The sequence below is a fragment of the Cupressus sempervirens genome, chromosome 7, assembly GCF_028749045.1.
Source record: "Cupressus sempervirens isolate cs-2001-9-10 chromosome 7, ASM2874904v1, whole genome shotgun sequence".
In the NCBI taxonomy this organism is placed as follows: domain Eukaryota; kingdom Viridiplantae; phylum Streptophyta; class Pinopsida; order Cupressales; family Cupressaceae; genus Cupressus; species Cupressus sempervirens.
This window is the reverse complement of record NC_143124.1, coordinates 748,466,317-748,487,968: the sequence shown is the minus strand read 5'-3', so window position 1 is coordinate 748,487,968 and position 21,652 is coordinate 748,466,317. Positions and strand designations below refer to the sequence as shown.

General features: G+C 32.9%; 1 protein-coding gene across 1 annotated transcript; it reads left to right on the top strand.

Moving 5' to 3' along the window:
* Nucleotides 1-507: 507 nt before the first annotated feature.
* LOC149549430 (taxadien-5-alpha-ol O-acetyltransferase-like) lies at nucleotides 508-21,395 on the top strand. The gene is made up of 4 exons (XM_089794314.1): nucleotides 508-933; nucleotides 9,520-9,564; nucleotides 19,212-19,631; nucleotides 20,499-21,395. The coding sequence occupies exons 1-4, from the start codon at nucleotides 508-510 to the stop codon at nucleotides 21,393-21,395; spliced, it is 1,788 nt and encodes a 595-aa protein (XP_089650440.1).
* The last annotated feature ends 257 nt before the right edge of the window (nucleotides 21,396-21,652 follow it).

The window sequence follows — 21,652 nt, the reverse complement described above, 5'->3', positions numbered from 1 at the left end:
CAACATTATAAAAATGAAGTCTAATCATAATAATATGTAAATATTAATTTGGTACAGACTTATACTATTGCATATAGAAAACATACACATCATAATACGAAATTATCCATGAGAAATCAATATTTGAAGTTGTCGAACAAGAAGACAATGTAGTTGGCTATGCAAACAAAGGAATCCACACTGTGACATCTAATCTAAGATTGTACTAAACAAGATTTTGTGAGTTGTTTATAAACAGATCTACTGTACTTTGGAGTTATTTAGTCGTTATTTGACTAAGTACAAACAAAGTCTCTTTATGTTATTAGCTGAAATTTGAAGACAACTAAGAGTCACATTGAATGATTGAATATACGTAAGCAATGACGCAAATGAAACTGAAAAATGAATGTTTATAGATCAGCCCATGGAAACGAAAGTAATAGAAATTTCATGATAGTTGTTTTGATTATCTTTAAAATGGCCTTCTCTACAAAAGTTTGTGAACAAATAATCCAATTCAAAACAATGGAGGAATTGAATGTGAAGAGGTGTGAGGCAGTCATGGTGGTTCCCTCTCTGCCATTACCCAAAGCTTTTCTTTCCCTCTCCTCCATTGACAACCTCTTCAGAGGAATTACTTTCAATTCATTATTGGTCTACAATGCCCACCACAGTATTTCACAAGATCCTGTGAATATAATTCAGAAAGCTCTGGCCAAGGTATTGGTATATTATTTTCCTTTTGCTGGGCGGCTTACAAGTAGAGTGAATGGTGAGCTTCAAGTGGAGTGCACAGGCGAAGGTGTTCTCTTTGTGGAAGCCAAGGCTGACAACAATCTCTCTCTTCTCACAGATTTCCAGCATGTTGATTCCTCATTCCAACAGCTACTATTGCCACTCCCACTTAGTACGTCTGGTGATGTTGAGAAGTCCCATCTTCTAGCTGTTCAGGTAATTCTTACATATCAAAATAAAATTATACAAGTTAGAAATTATTTGTAGAAAAGTCTAGCCTCTTCGGTTTAGAGCTAAGGATCGAGGGACATCCACACAGCACGATCGCAGAAGATCTAATCCTTGGTGGGCTCTTGGTGAACCATTCATCCTCACCAGTAGACCAAGAGCCCGTTCACATTATTACATATTTAGAAATCACCTCTTCATTAGAATTCAATTATAAGAGTATAAATTTACATATTTAAAAACTATCTTTTCATTAGGATTCAACTATAGGAAATGAAGAGTCACTAATGTTGAATTTCGTATTAGATGTCCTATTAAGATTTGAATTTAAATTTTCATATTGAAACCTTTATGTTTTAATCAAGTTCGTTCAACCTTCTAGACTACCCTCGCAACTTCAAAATCTACATATTTTGAAATCATCTCCACATTAGAATTCAATTATGGGAGAAGAAGAGAGTCACAACTTACAATTCCATATTAGAATCCAATTATGGGAGAAGAAGAGAGTCACAACTTATAATTCTATGTTGCAGAAGTTTAGGAAGTTCATTGGGCTAATAGATGCTTATCCCTATATTCTCAAATACCATGGTATTACTTTCATAAACCATGAATACCTTCTTAAAAATATCCCTTAGCAATAAATACATATCCACTTATTGGTAATAGATTATAACACATGTTATTACTTATATTATATATATAATATAATATTATTTTTATTTATTATTTTTATATTTTGCTTTTAATCTTAATATATGTTTTTATTATCATAATTTATTGAATAATAATTTATTATTTAATTATTATTAAAATTATATCTTAAAATGGGGACATGACAGTTTGCCCTTCCTTAAATTGCTTGTCCTCAAGCAATTAGATATTTTCTTCTTATGATTTGAAAGATGTACATCTTTTAGTCCAAATTATTAGGTTCTTGTTATGGCTACAATTAAACCTCTTCCATTTCTCATTAGTTTTCCACGTTATTCTTTCATGTGAATTATTTTTTATATATCCTTTTTGACCCTTTAGGATGACATGATCATGTTCTAATACCACTATAATATCCTCGCTATTAATGTTATCTTGAGATAAGTAATAACTACAAAATAAATATTAGAATTAAATAATAACAAGTCTAACTATAATATTCTACCTTCTATCCTAATCCCAAGCCTTAAAGACATCTCCAAATTGGGAGCCCTAACCTTCTTGAGGATATCCAAGATTTTGAACGATATAATATCAATTTTAGAACCATCCTTGATTATTTCACCATCTTCTCTAGAGTGCACCCCCTAAGGTTCTTCTTGGAAGGGACATTCCTATCTAAGACCTTATCACATGAGCATATGTTGAATATATGCCCAGAGGTATGCAATTATGATGCCTTTAACATCTTTTAGAACTTCCTTATAAATATGTCAAGAGGCGTGCAATTATCTCTTTTATTATCTTACTCTATTTTCTTATTTTAATATAATTCTCCTTCTTTTCTATTATTCAATGGTGATGTATAAATATTTTTTTTATCTATCATCTACACCCTTCTAAAAAAATCACAACCCTTCATAATTACAATCCTTTTTAAAAGTCAAAACACTTCATAATTATGCCTTTTTCAAAGAGTCACATCCTTTCATCATTGCAACCTTTTGAAAAAGTCCTCTACTTTTTCCTGATTTCTTTCATCTTCCATTAATCCTACTCTTATCTCCTCCTCCTCTTCCTTCCTCTTTCTAAATAACTCTCCTCCCATTTATATCTTATTTTGAAGGAGTCTCAACTTTTTGTCAAATATCTCTTGACCTTTTATTAGATTTCATTAAATTATATAATTTTATAGTATATTATTTACTTATTTATTTTAAGTTTATTACAAGTTTTCATTAAATCTCATTTAGAAAGGTAACATACTTCTTACAATATTATTTGTTGTAGTTAATTTTATTTATTTATTCATCCATTGTAATTTTATTAAATTATGTAATTATTATTTATTTTTAAATTTTATTTTATTGATAATAGATTATATCATTTTTTTTTGATCGGTAAACGGCCGAGGCCTTGATTATATTAATTAAAATTAAATAAAATACATCATAGTATCTCTGTTCAAACGGGCACTACTAGGAAAGAATGGAGAAGAAAACCTCCAGTCTAGCCTAAGACCATAGTTCTTTATTATTACAGCATAAAAGGGGCACACCCCAATTGAATTAATACAAATTGTTATTGTTACAATAACACTGACCGATCTAGCGAATGCGAACGATGTTTTTCCTCTTATGCCAAATTGAAACCTGTTGTTAGAGGAACCTACAAGGTATGGTGTTCAATCTTCTCTATTTATAAAACTTATGTGAAATCACACAAACAAAAAATTTAATTATTGGATCCTCAATACTATGTATTGACATTCCATGACCATTCCACTTCACCTTGGTCAAAATTTTAACCACATTCTTGGTTTTGCTCCTTATGCTCTTCGGTCGATCCAATGTAGGGTATCTAGTTACCCTTAGAATGATTTCCTTGTTTATCTTTATTGGTACCCCTTTCAACCATATTTTCTTGTTATGCACTCGATTGAGAACGATCTTGATCCATTCGATCTTGAAAACAATAGGAAAACCTAGGGGACAGGTAAGACTTTTGTCAACAACAATCTTGAATTCATCTTTCAGAATCTCATCACTGCATAGCTTATCATATGTTTCTCTTATTTCAAAATCTCCAATCTCTCCAATCTTAAATCTATAGCATGATCTAATATCTTAAATAGTCAAGACTGGGTGGAATTGATAACAATCCTCCAACACCATCAATAGGGGTTTCAATGTTAACTAAATCTTTGAAATTTGGTGGAGGTTCGTGATCATTCCTAATGATTTTTTCACTGCTATCCTTTACCATTTCATTTTTAGAGGCCATTGTGAACTAGGGTTTTAAACAAAAGCTTTTTAAAATTGTCACTAAATACTTTACTTGACACTAAGAGTAATACTTAACAATTTTTTGTATAACTTGCTGAAATTCTTTGCTTTTCTCGCTAAAATGACTTTTATCACCTTTAAATCTTCTCATGAGCTCTCTAATTGCTTGGTGAGAAAAAAATGAATGTCCAAATTTGATAAATACCTACAATTTTTCATTTTAGGTATGCAATTAATGTCTTCATACTCAGATAGTGTATGAAAACTAACTTAGTCTACACTTTAGTTTGGCCAAGGTTATTCTCTCAGTCATAACCATTTCACTCAGTCAGTATGCAAGCTTTCTTGATTACTTAGTCTATTCTGCAAAGCTTGGTCAATATGGACTATATCACTGATGCTCGATACTTACTGATTTCTTACTTTTAATAGTTTTCAATGCATCTTAATTTATGTAGATATGGCTTTACATTACTTTAATGCTAGGAACTATTGTGATGTGGAGCCTAATCAGACTCAGAGGTTTATTTGGGGTAGTTTCCCTCAAGATTATTTCTATGGGGCATGAGGTCAAGGGGTAGTGCCCCTACAGGGTCCTGGAGAAATGCCCCAGGTGTGCTCCTTGTCACAGTACAAGGTGGGGTCAAGGGGCAATGCTCTTGTAGGGGTTTTTAGGCCCCACTGGAATCTAAAATGACCTTATATTGTAAAAAGTGTCGACTACTATTTTTCTATTATTCTAGCCCTAATTTTGTAAGCGAAAAATAATTGTATAAAAAGGCTCAGGGTTAGGGATTTTCATCTATTCTTGTGGTGGTATTGAGCTATAAGGGATTACAAATTATAATAAGGTTGTAACTACTGGATCATAATAATATTGGACTTGTTGTTGGTGGATGTAGCCCAACATTAAATCTTGGTGTCTTGTGTTCTCTTATGTGCGATCTATTATTTTTTGATATTGGTTATATTTGCATGTAATTATTATTTCTATCTGAGGTTAATCCTAACAAGTGGTATTAGAGCCAGACAGTTGTCCTTTTTTTTGGCCAGATCATTGTCATTTTTTTTTGGCGATCCTCTATAGGAAGGTCTCACGATTAAGTGGGAGTGATGGAAGGCAAGGGTAAATCAATGGTTGACAATTTTAATGGGCAAAATTTTCAGTTATGAAAGATGCAAATGGAGGACTATCTCTATCAGAAGGATTTATGGAAGCCGCTGGAAGGAAAAATGAAAAACCAGGGAACTATAACAAATGAGGAATGAGAGATTTTAGATAGAAAGGTAGTTAGAAGTATTCAGTTATGCTTGGTAGCATCAATGACATTTCACATTAAAAAAGAGAAGACAATGGAAGAGTTGATGGAAACCCTAGCAAAATTGTATGAAAAGCCCTCCGCTTCAAACAAGGTATTTCTCATGAAGCATTTATTTAATATGAAAATGGCAGAAGGTGGATATGTTGTAGATCATTTAAATGAGTTTAATACTATTAGTAGTCAGTTATCTTCTGTGGGTATTAATTTTGATGAAGAAATTAGGGCTCTCTTGATTTTGTGTTCTTTGCCTAAAAGATAGAATGGCTTGGTAATGGCTATGAGTAATTCTATTTCTAGATCTCATAACCTAAAATATGATGATGTAATTGGTGTTATTTTGAGTGAGGAAAATCATAGGAAACCCTTAGTTGGATCTACATTAGGAAGTGATTTGAACACACAAAGCAGAGGCAGAAGGAATGAGAGAGGAAACAATTCCAAAAATTGTGGGAAATCAAGAGGAAAGTCAAAGGGGAAGAGGTCTCAATCCAAAGGACCAAGAGATTGTTGGTACTATGGTAAAAAAGGGCATAAGAAGAAATATTGCTAGACTTGAAAGAACAATGAAGGAGATAAACCAAAAGGGAACAAGGAGGCAAATGTGGTAAATAAAAAATCCAAAGAGGATGCTTTGCCTCTATCTTTAGAAAGAGTTGATGATTCATGGGTTTTAGATTTTGGTGCTTTATTTCATGCTACACCTCATATAGGTTATTTCATTGGTTATGTCCAAGGGGATTTTGGGCTTGTTTATTTGGGGGATAATGAACCTTGTTAGATTGTTGGAAAGGGAAAAATTATGATTAAGTTGTAGAATTGGAATCATTGGCTACTACATGAGGTAAGACATGTTCCAAGGCTAAGTAGGAATTTAATTTCAGTAGGGTGACTCTCAATGGAATCGATATCAGGGCACCAAATGCATCTCTAGTCATCACAATATTAAGGTACACCGTGAATTTGGGCAGAGGACATTGGTCATTCCTCCCAATTTGTGAGTTGCTTTCCTTCAACATCTCTTTCCTAGATATAGATGTAGTGGATGACATTTTGAAACTAGGGTTTAAACAAATTTACTTCAACAATTTTGAAATCAACTTAACTCAACACCTTAAACCTTACTTAATAAGTTCTTCAAATCTTGTCGATGACACGCTGTAATTCGCTAGTTGTTACATTGAAATCACCTCTAAATTTCATATGTGCATTGAAATCAATTGGTAAATGAGATTGAACTTCAAAATTTGATATATACCTTCAATCTGTTGAATTAGGTCTACAATAGATGCGATGTACTGAAGTAGGTGCATTACAACTATCTTGACCTTTACATTCAAATGTGTTTGCACTTCTTTCCTTCAAATACTCGATCTTCATTACTTAGCTCGATCAATACCATTTAGTTTGGCCAAAACATCAACTTGGTTGTTGTAACCTTTCAGTCCATATTGCAATGCTCAGTCAATATAGATAGTATTACTAATGCCAACACTCAATAGTGTAATTGATTCCATTGTCCAATTCTTCTCACAGGCTTGTCCTAGTGCATCTTGATTCATGCTAATATGGAATTTTAATCATATTTATTGTTAGGAATTGGTGTGAATTATATCCTTCAAGCTTATAGTTCCTCACATGCCTCCTTTTCTTAGTTGGATGTGGTGTGGTCACCTGATCCATTTGATTGGGTGATATCCACTTCGCTTGATCCACTACCTCTAGCTCCTACTTTCTTTTTCCAAGTTTGAGTCATCTCCTTCTTTGTTTATTCCATGCCAATTTTTCCTTTTCCTTTGATGTGTTCATTTCTTAGTGTTGGTGGTCAGGTCCTACAGTTCTTACTAACATGTCCAACCTTGTGAAAACTAAAGAAAGCTAAGCTTTCATTCAACCATTTCTTATAATTGCCTCTAAAATGTCTCCTAATACAATTTTCTGGAATGTGACCATAATCTTCACAATAACAACAACTATACCATGTGTTATAATGCCAATTGTAAGAGTTACCTAAGCTTCTTAGATGTCCAGTTGGATTTGGCTTTGAATCTACATTCTTGAGCTCTATGTCCATATTTCTAACAGATGTAGCAATGTCCCTCAAATTTAGGTGCAATAGGCATATCACTTGCCTTCAACATACACTCATTTTATTGAAGTTCTTATTTCTTGCAATTAAAGCAATTACCAGTAAACTTAGGTTTAGGATTTTGCTTACCATTCTTGTTTTTGCAAACATTTGTTGCATGTCTTGCTTTTCCACAATGATGACTTGTATGTTTACCTTTAGGCTTTTCATTTCATTGCTCTCCACTCTTTGACGACTCTCCTTCTTTAGTAGATGAAGAGTGATTAATATGTCCAAGACCATAAGTATGACTAGATGACCTTGGTGATCTTATTAGTTCTTCAAAGTACCTTATAGCTTCACTTGGCTTATTCATCTTCTCCAAAATTTCTTTCTTAGATCTTAATGCATTCCTCAAGTGGTCACTTTGTGATCTTAGATTTTTAATCTTTGAGTCCTTTTTTTTCAACTCCTGATTTACAAGTAATAATTGATTCGTCATGTCCAACTGATAGTTTGTAATATTTTGCACATCAGATAACCTTTCTTTAAGTCTAGTAGCCATTTGTATTTCTTCTTCTTCATCTCTCTTCTTCTATTCAGTCACTTTACATAGTCTTACTGATTGGATTTCATGTCCTCTCTTCAATCCTTTGACTTCTTCACTCATAATACTATTCTTCTCCAATAAGTCTGCTATTACTACATCACTTTTATTAGAATTTCCATTGTTAAGCAACCCTTTGGTATCTACTTCTTTATAAGTTGTGTCATTCTGTTGAATGACCATATCTTTCATTTTCTTTAAGGATTTCCTTAACTCTTCTTTTTCTGCTTCAAGTTATTGTAATATGATCTGGATGTCAATCATCTAATTCTGAACAATGTTTCCCAATTTGTAAGCCTCCATCTCCAAGATCTGAACTCTCAAGATGTTAGACTTCTTTTAAGAGAACTAAGCTTTGATACCAATTGTTTGAAGTCTTTATAGGGAAGCAAGATACTGAGAGGCGGGGGGGTGTGAATCAGGATCTATAAAACTTTTCACTTCTTGAATAAAATTATACATTAAGTACTTCCATTCCTTATCCATCTCATATCTAGATAATATATTATACAATTATGAATTGTAAAACTAAAATGAATCTAACTATGCATGAAATCCATGAACATGAAAATGTACACACATAACCCAAAGATTTTGGTAACCTAGAAACCCTCCAAGGTGAAGGTAGAACTGGGGTGGGGATGACACCCACAAATCTTCACTGTTGTGACAACAAATTTTTCTTGTTAGGGCTACAATTTTGATCACTTCTGATGATCTACCCTGTGAGGGGTCTGCTCGATTTAAATCATTACAAGACTAATAAGTCTACCTTGATTTAGAATAGTATGGTAGTAGTTTCTCCAACCTGTCATTATTCTATAAGGGGAAGGTGATAGGACATGTGTTGAGCAAATGGGAATGGGGGCAGTGGGATGCACGTCTACTCGATCTCCTTGCTAGGCCTGAGCACAATGGGGACAAGTCAACCGAATGGAGTGGGTAGGGAGTTGGTGAAAGGGAGGACTAAAACTAATATCTGATCTATTGGGCTAGCTGGTCGTAAATAGAAAAATGATTTAAACTTACAATGAAGCAAGCACTCTATTTAGAGATTTAACTAGGTCATTGTTAAGAGATTTTTTGTGATACACTGGTTATCATTTGTCTCAATACCTGATCCTTTAGTTTTATGTTACAAAGTTGATTATAGATCTTCTCTCTTCAATGTCTAAATCTAATCTCCTTATATTATTTGCTCTTTTCTACCTTTCACTACTAGGTTGTTGTTGGCCAAATTTGCTTCCTCGCCGAAATTGCCATATTTGAATTCAAATGTTAAATAGTCATGTCCCACCTTTAATACCAATGCAATGGAAATACAAAATAAATTAAATAAAAGCATTATAATATTTCTGTATTTTCCTAAGTTTATTTCCTTGGCCCTGCAACTTTCTTTACCATCAAATCTCACACAGATCTATGTCTATCGCTTTCCTACATTTTGGAATTGCTTAGTGTTTAATGAATGCAGGGAAGTGACCTTCTTCCATGTGTCCTAGGTGGGGCCTTGCTTCTTTTTTGTGGGCCATCTTTTTGACCAACTGACATGTCAAGCTGATTGTGCATATGGATGGATTTTGATTGGGCTGATGCTTTCCCGCATTTTGTATTTTATTAAAGTTTTTGACAATGCAGGGAAGCAACATCATGCCATGTGGATTAGTGGGGTCAGGTTTTATTGTGTGGGCCGCTAGGGTTGAAAAGGTAGTGCTAGACAATTGCCAGATAAGTGTTGAGGTGGAATTTTGTTCCAATTACTTCATTTTTATTCACTTAGGGCTGATGTGTTGGTGAGTTGGATGTTGGGTGTCTAGTGGGCACGAAAGTTTTAAAAGCAAACGTTGCGATAACTGGGATCTTCCATGATGATTGATCTTGCAGAGATCGACAATCATCGCTTTCTCGCATTTTGAAGCTACAAGGATTTTAGACAATGTGAGAATGCGCCTAATCACCACATGTCCTTGTGGACCCAGTTTGAAAGAAAGGTAGTCACAATTAAGGCTGATAGTAATGTGACATTGCGGTTAAGTTGAAAAGGTGGTGTAGTTACGATGGATAAGACAATCAAAATTATGAAGACCTTGTGAGGTGGAAAAAGGAAATAGAACTAGTTGCCCATGTGGCTCATCTTGGTTGTAGGGTTTTGTTTAACCTATTGACCTTGCTGATTTGTAAAGCCAAAAATGAGAATGATAGGGCTTCTTGCACTATCTGATCTTCATGATCAATTCCAACCACTCTCAAATGAATGCCATGCCTGGTAAATGAAGGAAACACTCCACCACCTCTCATTTTATCCATCTACTTGGTCAGAATGATTAAATGGCACCATTTCTATCTTCTCAGGGCTCTAGTTTTGGCAAAATATTGAATTTCTTTGCATCTGAATCCATGCCAAGATCATATTTTCTCCAGATCTATATGATTGTTCTCTGCAATCTTAAATGGTAGTGATTGAGTTTGGTTTAAGATAGAAAATATCTCAGTTATGCCTGAGCTATAAAAGCGGATTTTGTAATCTTTGTAAGGGTTGACTCTTCTCTGTTTTCTTGATATTGCTCTACAAGTTCACTATAAATTCCATTTGCCTCTGGACCTATATAACATTCTACTTTATCTCCTCTAGACATTGATGTATTGTGCAAGACCTATTTGCCTCTCATTAGTGTATTGTGGATATCTACAATCTTGCATGATTGTATCTCCTTTTGGCCTATGAATGATATATAAGTGAATTCTCTTCTTTCTTGTGTCATTTATTTGGATTTTTTGGTCCACATGTGATTGCTATATTAAAGCAAGTTTGGATGTGTATATCTTTTAGTGTCATGATGGTTCAAGTGTGCATGTATGGGTGGAGATTGGTTTGAACACTCTATTTTGGTGCATCACCCCTTAGGTTAGAATAGGTAGATTTTCTTTCTATGCATTCCTTCTCCCTTTTCCTCTCCAAGTGTAGTTAGGTGCACCCTGATAGCAAAGGAAGCCAACCTTCTCTAGAGACAACCTCATTGTTCAAGTCCCACAACTTGGAGGTTGTTTCCATGTTTCACAAGGTTGTCATTAGGTAAAAACTTTGGACAAGGGTGCAAAATTTTTGTGACAATAGTTTCTCTGTCTGATCTCTCTATCAAACTTAGCCTTCCTTGCTTTGTCCTTAGCCTTTTTGTGCATTCACGATCTTCCTTCACATACATTATGATTTAGGATTTGATCCCTTCTTAATAGACAATTGTGGAAGGTTCTAGATTATAATCAACGATCTAGAATTCATTCTTTTGCCACTTAGTCCTTTTATTTTTCTAATTGGTTACTCTATCTTTCTAGGGATTGATGTCCCCTATCAAAAAAATAATTAGCTCCTTAACTGTATCTATAATCCAAAAATATCATGTAGAAGTTAGCTAAAATGATTTACATAAGTGTTTGTGCCATTACAAACACATATGCCAAAATCGGCTTACTTGGCAATTGAATGTCCTGACCCTCATTCATAACTAACATTCATGATGTTCCTTAGCTTCTATAGTCTCTTCCTGTACTAATTCGCTCAACATAAATTATCTTTACATCACTGGGTCTCTATATAGGGTGGTCAACAACCTTTGACTTGTTCAACATGTTGTGAAATATAAACAAGTCCGTGTAGCTTAGCCTTCTTAGGATGGCTTGGTCATAGTGATGACCGACCAACGCTACCTAGAAAATGACCAAGTGTGGGACACTAATAGGCAACAAGGCTTAGAGATAAAGACATATATTGTCTACCTTGTGTCTTAATGCATCAATGTGTTTGCTTCATGTCTACACCATGCCTTTGTGCATAAATGTGCATATTTCCTATGCTTTGTATCTTCATGCATTAAAGAATATATTTCTAAGATATACATATATACATACATACATACATACATACATACATACATACATACATACATACACCACCCATGTGTATTCTTGTAATGAGGCAAGCATAAGGAATTTCTTAATTAACATCAATAACTACACAATAGAAGTCACTCATAATAATGTTGCATTGCTGGAGGAAGGGTGGAGTGTCATGCTCCCATTATAAATAATGAATTATTAATAATTATATTTAGTATAATAATGATATAATATATTGTTAATATATTCAATATAAATAACACATATAATAGTAATAAAAATGTAAAGATTATGGCATAGTCAAATATAGTAATAAATCGACCAATAGATAATCACCCACAATAATAATTGAGCCATTAAGCCTATGGCATTAAATACCCTCAAGGAACACATCCATATGAAGTATACCTTATATCCCTCTAACCAACATGAATACAAACATCAAACTATTAGTTTACTTGGCATCATAATTCAAGATGTGAGCCAAGCGGTCCCACCCCTTGACCACATATAAAGGTGTCAGTCGAGGGTCTTGGAAAATAAAAACACATAAGGGAGATAAGCATCCAAAAATAAGAGGATGGAAACATTGCAAATAGAAAAAGGTGATAATCAACAAACAAACAAGGAGTTAAGAACCAAACAAATGGCTTCCCCTGTATATGAGAAAATGTTAGTATGCTAATAGAAACCAAATTTAAATAAAGCTTCTACAAACTAAACAAAATTCATAAACTTCAAGATAGACTAAGATGAGCTCTTAATTGAGAATATGAGCCATTAATGGGCTCTCTCAATAAGAAGCTCTCTTGTTGAGTAGCTTTGTCTAAATAGATAGGATGTATGCTCAAGCTTTATTCTTCAAAAAGGGCTTCAATGGATGATTGTGGATTTTTGGTGTGGATAGATGGCTTTAGTATGGATTTGGCTCTCAAAATAGCATTATAACTTTACTTCATGGATTGTGTTTCCTTATAGCCAATCAAGGAGTGACACATGTCACATGGTGAGAGGATGGAGGAAAGGGGAAGGATGAGTCAACAAAGGAGGCTCAAGGGATAAAATCTTCATAAAGACCCTCATAATGACTTGTAAGAGCAATAAAAGGGCTTGTAAGAGTCATTTATGATCTAGTGGACTTCATAAAGTTTTATGGTTGAGATATTTTGAGGGTGATGAGAGCAAATTCGACTTGGGCTTGATTAGGAAGGTTCTAAGCTTGCTTAGGCTTGTGCAAATGATTAGAGGATGGATTAGGATGGTTTAGGATTAGCTTAGTGATAGGCAAGTGGATGGCATTTAATGAGGGTGGGTGAAGGAGGAGATATTTGTTAACTTTGGCTTGGGTTAGTAAGTTTTAACCCATGTTTAGGGAATGTGACAAGGTTAGGAGGGGATTAGGATTAGGTTTAAAGACATCTTCTAGAAGAGTCTAGACTTTGGATGAGGATAAAGACTTTCTAGAATAGTCTAGAATTTCCTAGGATGAGGATGAAGACTTTCTAGAAGAGTCTAGAACTTCTTAGGGTGAGGATAAATTAATTTTTAGGAAATAAATAAAGTTTTATTTATTTCAAGGGTTTGGGTTGAGGAGATATTTATTAAAACTTTTTTAATAAACATGAGGATTAATATTTAATCTTAATTAAATATTTTGAGTTGGGATTAGGGGTAGGAAATGATGGGATTAGCCTTTAATCAAAATTAAAGAAGGATTAGAAGATTTTGGAAGAGGTTATTGGTCTTAAGGAAATTGGCCAAGTTTTGGGCAAAAAATAAATTTTTTATTTATTTTAGGATTTTTGGTCAATTTATTAATTAAATAATTAATAAATAAGGAAATAATGTTTAAATAAGATTTAAACATTTTTGGGAGGGATTCCTTAATTAAATATTTTTAATTAAGATAAAGGGATTTAATGGCATAAAAATTAATTAATTAATTAATTAATAAATGATGATGTCATCAGGTATTTTTTCAGAAAAAAAAAATACTTTATTTTCTAAAGGTTTTTAGGTGTCTACATCCCCAAATTTATCTAATAATCCATGGGTATGTGAGTTTAAGAAGGCATAAAGAATGGAAATTTCATGCATTACATGGGGAACACCAAAAATATGAGAATTAAAGATTTAAATAAGATAATAAAGTCATTATAGAAGTTGGTAATGGGTGGAAATTAAGGAAGTCAACAATAAAACTAGAAGGCAATATTTGAAAGGAGATATAAGGTAATAGGCATAAAATGAGCACTAAATATAGGAAAAATTAAGGAAAATGAAAGAAGCCTTAAGATCATAAAGGTTGGGGACAAACGTATAAGTTAGCCAATGTAGGTTAGGAAAAATAAAGAAGGGGACAAACATATTGTAAGGAAACTTGCAAGAAAAAAACATTACTATTTCCACATAACCCATAATAGATCTGAACTATGAACGTGTAATTGAAATCCACGTGCAAGAGAATAGACAACATATCCACACAAATGTGACACAAGATATACCCTGGGAAACCCTTTTTGAGGGGGAAAAAAAAAAACCCAGCCTCCAAAAGCATCCATCACCATGTATTATTCAACAAAAATACCATTGCAATAAAACCATGGAAGCCTTCAAAGCCATAGCCACAACCAAACAATCCACGTGAACAAGCATGAATCCATACATCTCATGCCATGCTTCCAACCTTCACAAATGCTCTCTTGGATAACCTGTCAAGCTTTGTCTTGCTTGAGTTTCCTTTTTGCCCCTTTTCCCCTTTTGTCTTATCTCTACAACTAGCCTGGTGACTGCTTATATAGTAGCAAGCCCCACAAAACCACCAAGTGGTATTACATAAATCATGTGCTAAAACCATGTGCTACCTAACCCATTAACCCCACATTTAAAATTGGCTATTTAATGTTTTCCCCAATATTAAATAAGTACATCAAATATTATAACAATGTTACTATACAACTCATCAAGTATATCCCATGAGAATCTTCACATGTTGTACGTCCATCTAGGTGCTCCTCAGTGCAACACCCATAATCTCAACACATATAAACTAGCCAATGAAGGTTAGGAAAAATAAGGGAATAAGATATTAGATATGTGGGCAATGAGGAAGTTCAAATAATAGGGAGAATTAATAAGATTTAATAAAGAAGATAAAGAAGAATTTTCAAAGGTAGGGAAGGCATTAAGAGATTAGTGAAAGTAAAGTAAATGATTTAAACAAACTACATTATAAGTGGGAGCATGAGCCTAAAAACAAGTAAGGTTGATACATATTAAAGGTGGAAATTAAGCATAATGAATAAGGGAAAATTCATTAGTTAGTATAAAGTGTGAGTGAGTTAATATAAATGGGAGATTGAGGACTAGTAAAAATGTTGGAGGATTAATGGAAACAAATTAATTATTAATTAGATTAATATAAATTCTAAAATGTCATTAAGAGTTATATTGAGTAAGAACCATAAAATAATTATATTGGAGAATTATCAAGAAAAGCATTAGAAGTTTATCTTTACAAGTGCATCTCAAATCCTAAGTTGGGAACTATAAACAAAGTAGGGGTGATTCCCAAAAGGGGACATTACATCACTCCATGCACCCCCACACCTGATCCACTAGAGAAAAGTCATGGAAAAGGGCACAAACACAAATGAAGAAAGTTGATGGCCACAGGAGGAAGAAGCAACATCTCATAGCCCCAGCCTGCATCCACCCAAAATATAGAGGCAACACAAGTGCAAAACATAGGTGCAACTAGCTTTGGGAAAATACAAAATGAAGGAAGAAAAGGTCTTCATTGTTGTCATCACTATTGCCTCCTTTAGTGTCATTATCCTCCTCACTGCCTTCTGATGATTTAGAAATCCTAACCCCTTCACTCTTCATAATCATATAACCAAATTTTGAAGAAGAGGCCAAAAATAGTTCATCTCCAGATTATTATGGACTTTGTTCATTGGCTTTGCCAATTAATTGAGATGTATGTTTCTTTACGTGTGGGGTATGAGTTTTTAAATCAATATTTCTTTAGGACCTCCTAATTCATGGGTGACTTATCAGCAAGCCTAAGGCTATGGGATGAGTGTCCTATTTTCATATGGATGATTTGGCATATTAGTTTTATGTAGATTTGATGATTTATTGAAAACTCTCATTACCATTGAGATGGCATTTTCAAGTCACTGGTGGTTATTCGATGGGAGGTATTTGTTCAATGGTTAAGATGTGGGCATGATAAAATAGTTCTAAAATTTTAAAAACTTTTGTATATATTTGAAAAATTTAAATATTAAAAATATTATTTACTACAAATATTCAACACACGATCAAAACTATTAGGAGGTATCATGTCCAATTGAGGCTTAGTAGCTCACATTAGAATAGTCATGCAAATGTGGGCTTTCATTTAGATTATCATCATCATATTCTATAGTAGATAGTAGGAGTGAAAATTTGTCATTTCCATAATTATTTGATTACACTCCAGTCATTTTAGACTTCCTACTATTATATATCATTTGAGTGAGCAATTATGTTCTCTATCTTTTAGTCTTCTAAAGTTTTATTCTCTCCTTCGACCAAATAGGTGGGGTCATGTTGAAATTACAATAGCCAATGCATAGGATCCAAGAACAAGAAATAATATGTAACTAGATGAAATCTCAAGATGGCCTTATTTTTATGGCAAAACAAATAAACTTGTGTTAATATTTTTGTTTTGATTTTGTTTTGCTAATTGTGAAAAAATTCTAATGAACACATTTGTTTAACTAATTCCTACGAGCTATCAATATAATATAACCTTTAGTATAATTATAAAAATATATTTGAACACACAAACACACACACACACACACACACACACACACACACACACACACACACACACACACACACACACACACACACACACACAAATAAAATAAAATTGTACAAGACTATGACAATAAAACTTTTGCCTTCATCAAGGAGCCTTTAGTCTATTGTTGAAGTTGACATATTTTTATAAAGCCCACCATGAAGCAAGTTTTACTAAATGAAACTAGGATATAATTAATAAAAAAAATTCAAAAATAGAATAAAATAACTTTCAAAAGATAAAATAGTTTCAAATTATCTTCTCCATTCTATATGATAAATATAATAAAGACATTTATACTAATTATAATTATATTTTTTTCTTACTGAAAATTTATAGTACAATGATTTGAATACAATTGATAAGAATGGTGATATGAAGTAAATAAAATCATCCACATGATTCTAACTCTATACACATGTTTGAATCAGGTTTGATTAAACATCTATACGTAGCGGGTTGATTCAAATAAATAAACAAGTGCCACACAGTGGCCAATACTTGCCTTTAGTGTTATTGTTTAATTATAATTATGTTTTATATAATTAATTATATTATTAAGATGCATACAAATTTAATTCTATTATTAGATGTGTTCTAATTATTATAATTTTATTTTAATATACAATTCTAACAATAAGTAATTTTAAATAAAATTAAGCTAATCTTCAATTAATCAAAATCATAATATTTATATTTAAATAGTTTTCAATTGATATAATAATAATAAAATTAAATCTTACTTTAAATCAATGAAATATTAGATTATATTTGAATGAAGAAAAATATTTGTATATCTTAGAAATGACATAGTTTATGATGCTTATTCCATTCAAAAATATTTTTAATAAAAAATAAACTTTAGACATAAAATTAAAAAGTATGATAGAGAATATCAAATTTGTAATAAAAAAAAAATTGATTGAAAGAAATGAAAAGGACAATGTAGAAGACAAAAAAATTAATTAAATGCATCAACATCACCAGTAAAAAATGTGTATAACTATGAGAAGAGTGGGGTAACAATGTTTTTATACATTCTCCGCTTTAGAAGGAAGCTAAAAAATTATCGCTAGGAAGTACTCCTAAAAAGCGTGTATAAGACTCGAGGCTATTGTCCAATCAAAAGATAGAAAAATATTAAAACAAATTGAGAAACTTAAAAAATGTGTAGGTAAATATTAGTATAAAAATAAATAATTTGTATACATAAAATTTAATTATTTAGAATTGGTTAAGAAAATTCAAATAATAGACATTTAAACAAATTTGATTACAATAATTTTAGCCTATGAACAAGTACTTAAAAAAACCATATAGAAATCAATACAACGACTATTTGACTGTACAACCCACACACCCATGGTATAAAAAACCAATGCTTTAATTCCAAGGCACCTATTGTTTATACTGTTCCATGTATGGGGTTGATAATGATATGTTTTTAATTGTGTTATCCACCAAGATCTAAGGAATGGAACTAGAATTGTATCTAAATAATTGATTAGAAATCTTACGTCTTCCTCTTTCTTTTGAAAGATGTTAGAATTATTGATAAATAATCAATTGGTAAGTAGGAGACAATTTCTACACAAGTCAAATTGTGATATTGGTATAGGATTTAAGTGTGTAGTTTTTGAGTCAAACTTATCAATTGATGAGCTTAAGGGGCTTTCTGATGAATGGTTAATAAAACACAACGCTTGGTGAAGGTTTTGCAAATGGGGTTGCAAGTAGAGTGGGTTTAACCATTGAGGAAACTCCATAGTTAAGCACGCTCAAACTAGAGTAGTACTCGGATGGGTGACGTCTCGAGCATCACCTAGATACAATGAGTGCTAAGTGTTCCATTTATTCTAAAGAGAAATGGATTCATGTTAAATCACTAGTCATTAAATATAGGTCAATGAATTTGACTCAAAAACTACACACATAAATCCTGATACCAATATCACACATAATCAACTATCAAATAGGTAAAACTCTAACTATTCTCCACACATTGACCAAAAAACTAAATCCCCATAATAGAATGCACTTTAACTTGTCCTTTGCATTCTTACAACATTATAAAAATGAAGTCTAATCATAATAATATGTAAATATTAATTTGGTACAGACTTATACTATTGCATATAGAAAACATACACATCATAATACGAAATTATCCATGAGAAATCAATATTTGAAGTTGTCGAACAAGAAGACGATGTAGTTGGCTATGCAAACAAAGGAATCCACACTGTGATATCTAATCTAAGATTGTACTAAACAAGATTTTGTGAGTTGTTTATAAACAGATCTACTGTACTTTGGAGTTATTTTGTCGTTATTTGACTAAGTACAAACAAAGTCTCTTTATGTTATTAGCTGAAATTTGAAGACAACTAAGAGTCACATTGAATGATTGAATATACGTAAGCAATGACGCAAATGAAACTGAAAAATGAATGTTTATAGATCAGCCCATGGAAACGAAAGTAATAGAAATTTCATGATAGTTGTTTTGATTATCTTTAAAATGGCCTTCTCTACAAAAGTTTGTGAACAAATAATCCAATTCAAAACAATGGAGGAATTGAATGTGAAGAGGTGTGAGTCAGTCATGGTGGTTCCCTCTCTTCCATTACCCAAAGCTTTTCTTTCCCTCTCCTCCATTGACAACCTCTTCAGAGGAATTACTTTCAATTCATTATTGGTCTACAATGCCCACCACAGTATTTCACAAGATCCTGTGAATATAATTCAGAAAGCTCTGGCCAAGGTATTGGTATATTATTTTCCTTTTGCTGGGCGGCTTACAAGTAGAGTGAATGGTGAGCTTCAAGTGGAGTGCACAGGCGAAGGTGTTCTCTTTGTGGAAGCCATGGCTGACAACAATCTCTCTCTTCTCACAGATTTCCACCATGTTGATTCCTCATTCCAACAGCTACTATTGCCACTCCCACTTAGTACGTCTGGTGATGTTGAGAAGTCCCATCTTCTAGCTGTTCAGGTAATTCTTACATATCAAAATAAAATTATACAAGTTAGAAATTATTTGTAGAAATAAAATTATACAAGTTAGAAATTATTTGTAGAAGAGTCTAGCCTCTTCGGTTTAGAGTCAAGGATCGAGGGACATCCACACCATCAAAATCACCTGTAGCACGATCGCGGAAGACCTGATCCATGGTGGGCTCTTGGTGAACCATTCATCCTCACCAGTAGACCAAGGACCCGTTCACATCATTACATATTTAGAAATCACCTCTTCATTAGAATTCAATTATAAGAGTATAAATTTACATATTTAAAAACTATCTTTTCATTAGGATTCAACTATAGGAAATGAAGAGTCACTAATGTTGAATTTCGTATTAGATGTCCTATTAAGATTTGAATTTAAATTTTCATATTGAAACCTTTATGTTTTAATCAAGTTCGTTCAACCTTCTAGACTACCCTCACAACTTCAAAATTTACATATTTTGAAATCATCTCCACATTAGAATTCAATTATGGGAGAAGAAGAGAGTCACAACTTACAATTCCATATTAGAATCCAATTATGGGAGAAGAAGAGAGTCACAACTTATAATTCTATGTTAGAAGTCCAATTTGGGTTTCAACTTGAGAGTCCACATTGAAGCTTCAAAATTTTAATTAATTAAACTCAATCCTTTCGAAAGGTTGTATTATTTGTTAGTAAATATAACCAATAATAGTTTGATAGCTAATGTTTAATCTCTTTGGAACACCTTTTTAAATATATTTATAATGATTTTAGATCCACAATGAAAATAATATCAAATTTATAAAAATGATTGATTTATCTTTATTTTATGGTTCTATTAATGTGATATATGTGCCTTTCATGTAGGTGACTCGTTTTACATGTGGGGGTTTTGTTTTGGGGGTGGACTTTCATCATAGTATATGTGATGGACGAGGAGCAAGTCAATTTCTTCAAGGCCTTGGACAGATGGCCAGGGGAGATGTTAAGCCCTCTATAGAACCAATATGGAATAGAGAGTTATTGAAGGAAAAAGATCTGATACACCTCAACTTTTACAATTTGAATTCAACTATGGAGAGTGCATGCAAACCAGATTCACTGCCAATAGTCCAGAAATTGGTCCAGACATCATTTTTTATAAACCTTGAGGTAATCAAACATATTAAAAAAGACTTTATAGAAGAATGCAAAGAATTTTTCTCCACATTTGAAGTTGTTGCAGCATTGGCTTGGCAAGCAAATACAAGGGCGTTTCAAATTCCACATAATCAAAATGTGATGCTTCGATTTGCAGTGGATATGAGCAAAGGAATTAATCCTCAACTTCCACATGGCTACTATGGGAATACCATGGGCAGGGCAATTGTAGTAGATGTTGTGCAAGACCTCATAAATGGCTCTCTTTTGCGGATAGTAAAAATGATAAAGAAATCAAAGTTGGCATTATATGAAACATATTTGATGCCAAGAAAGACATACTTGCCCACATTAACTGGTCATATCAATCATGACAATGTACTTTTATTGAGTGACTGGAGGCGATTAGGATTTAGCGAAGTAGACTTTGGCTGGGGAGAAGCAGAAAATGTATGTTCTCTACTACCTTATTATTTTCTCTTCACCCAACCTTCCAAACACATGCCTGATGGAATCAACATACTAATGTGCATGCCCATACCAGCAACCAAACTATTTAGAATAGAAATAGAATCTATAATACAAAAATATATGAGTAAAAAGCTTCAAGTAGAAACTAATTAAAATCTATATTTTCAAAATAAACATTGTTTATTTTGAAACCAAGTGTACTAGAAGAAAACATTTATATATATATATATAAATGGAGGTTTTAACGTATGGGATGAATGGTATTGTTTGGATTATATGTTAAAATGTAAATAAGAGTTTTATTATTTTCATAAAAAGTATAAAATATCTTATAACTTTTTTGAGTAAGGATTTGGCTTATTGTTTAGAATATGAATGCTTATTGGTTTGTTAATCTCTTTATAGAAATT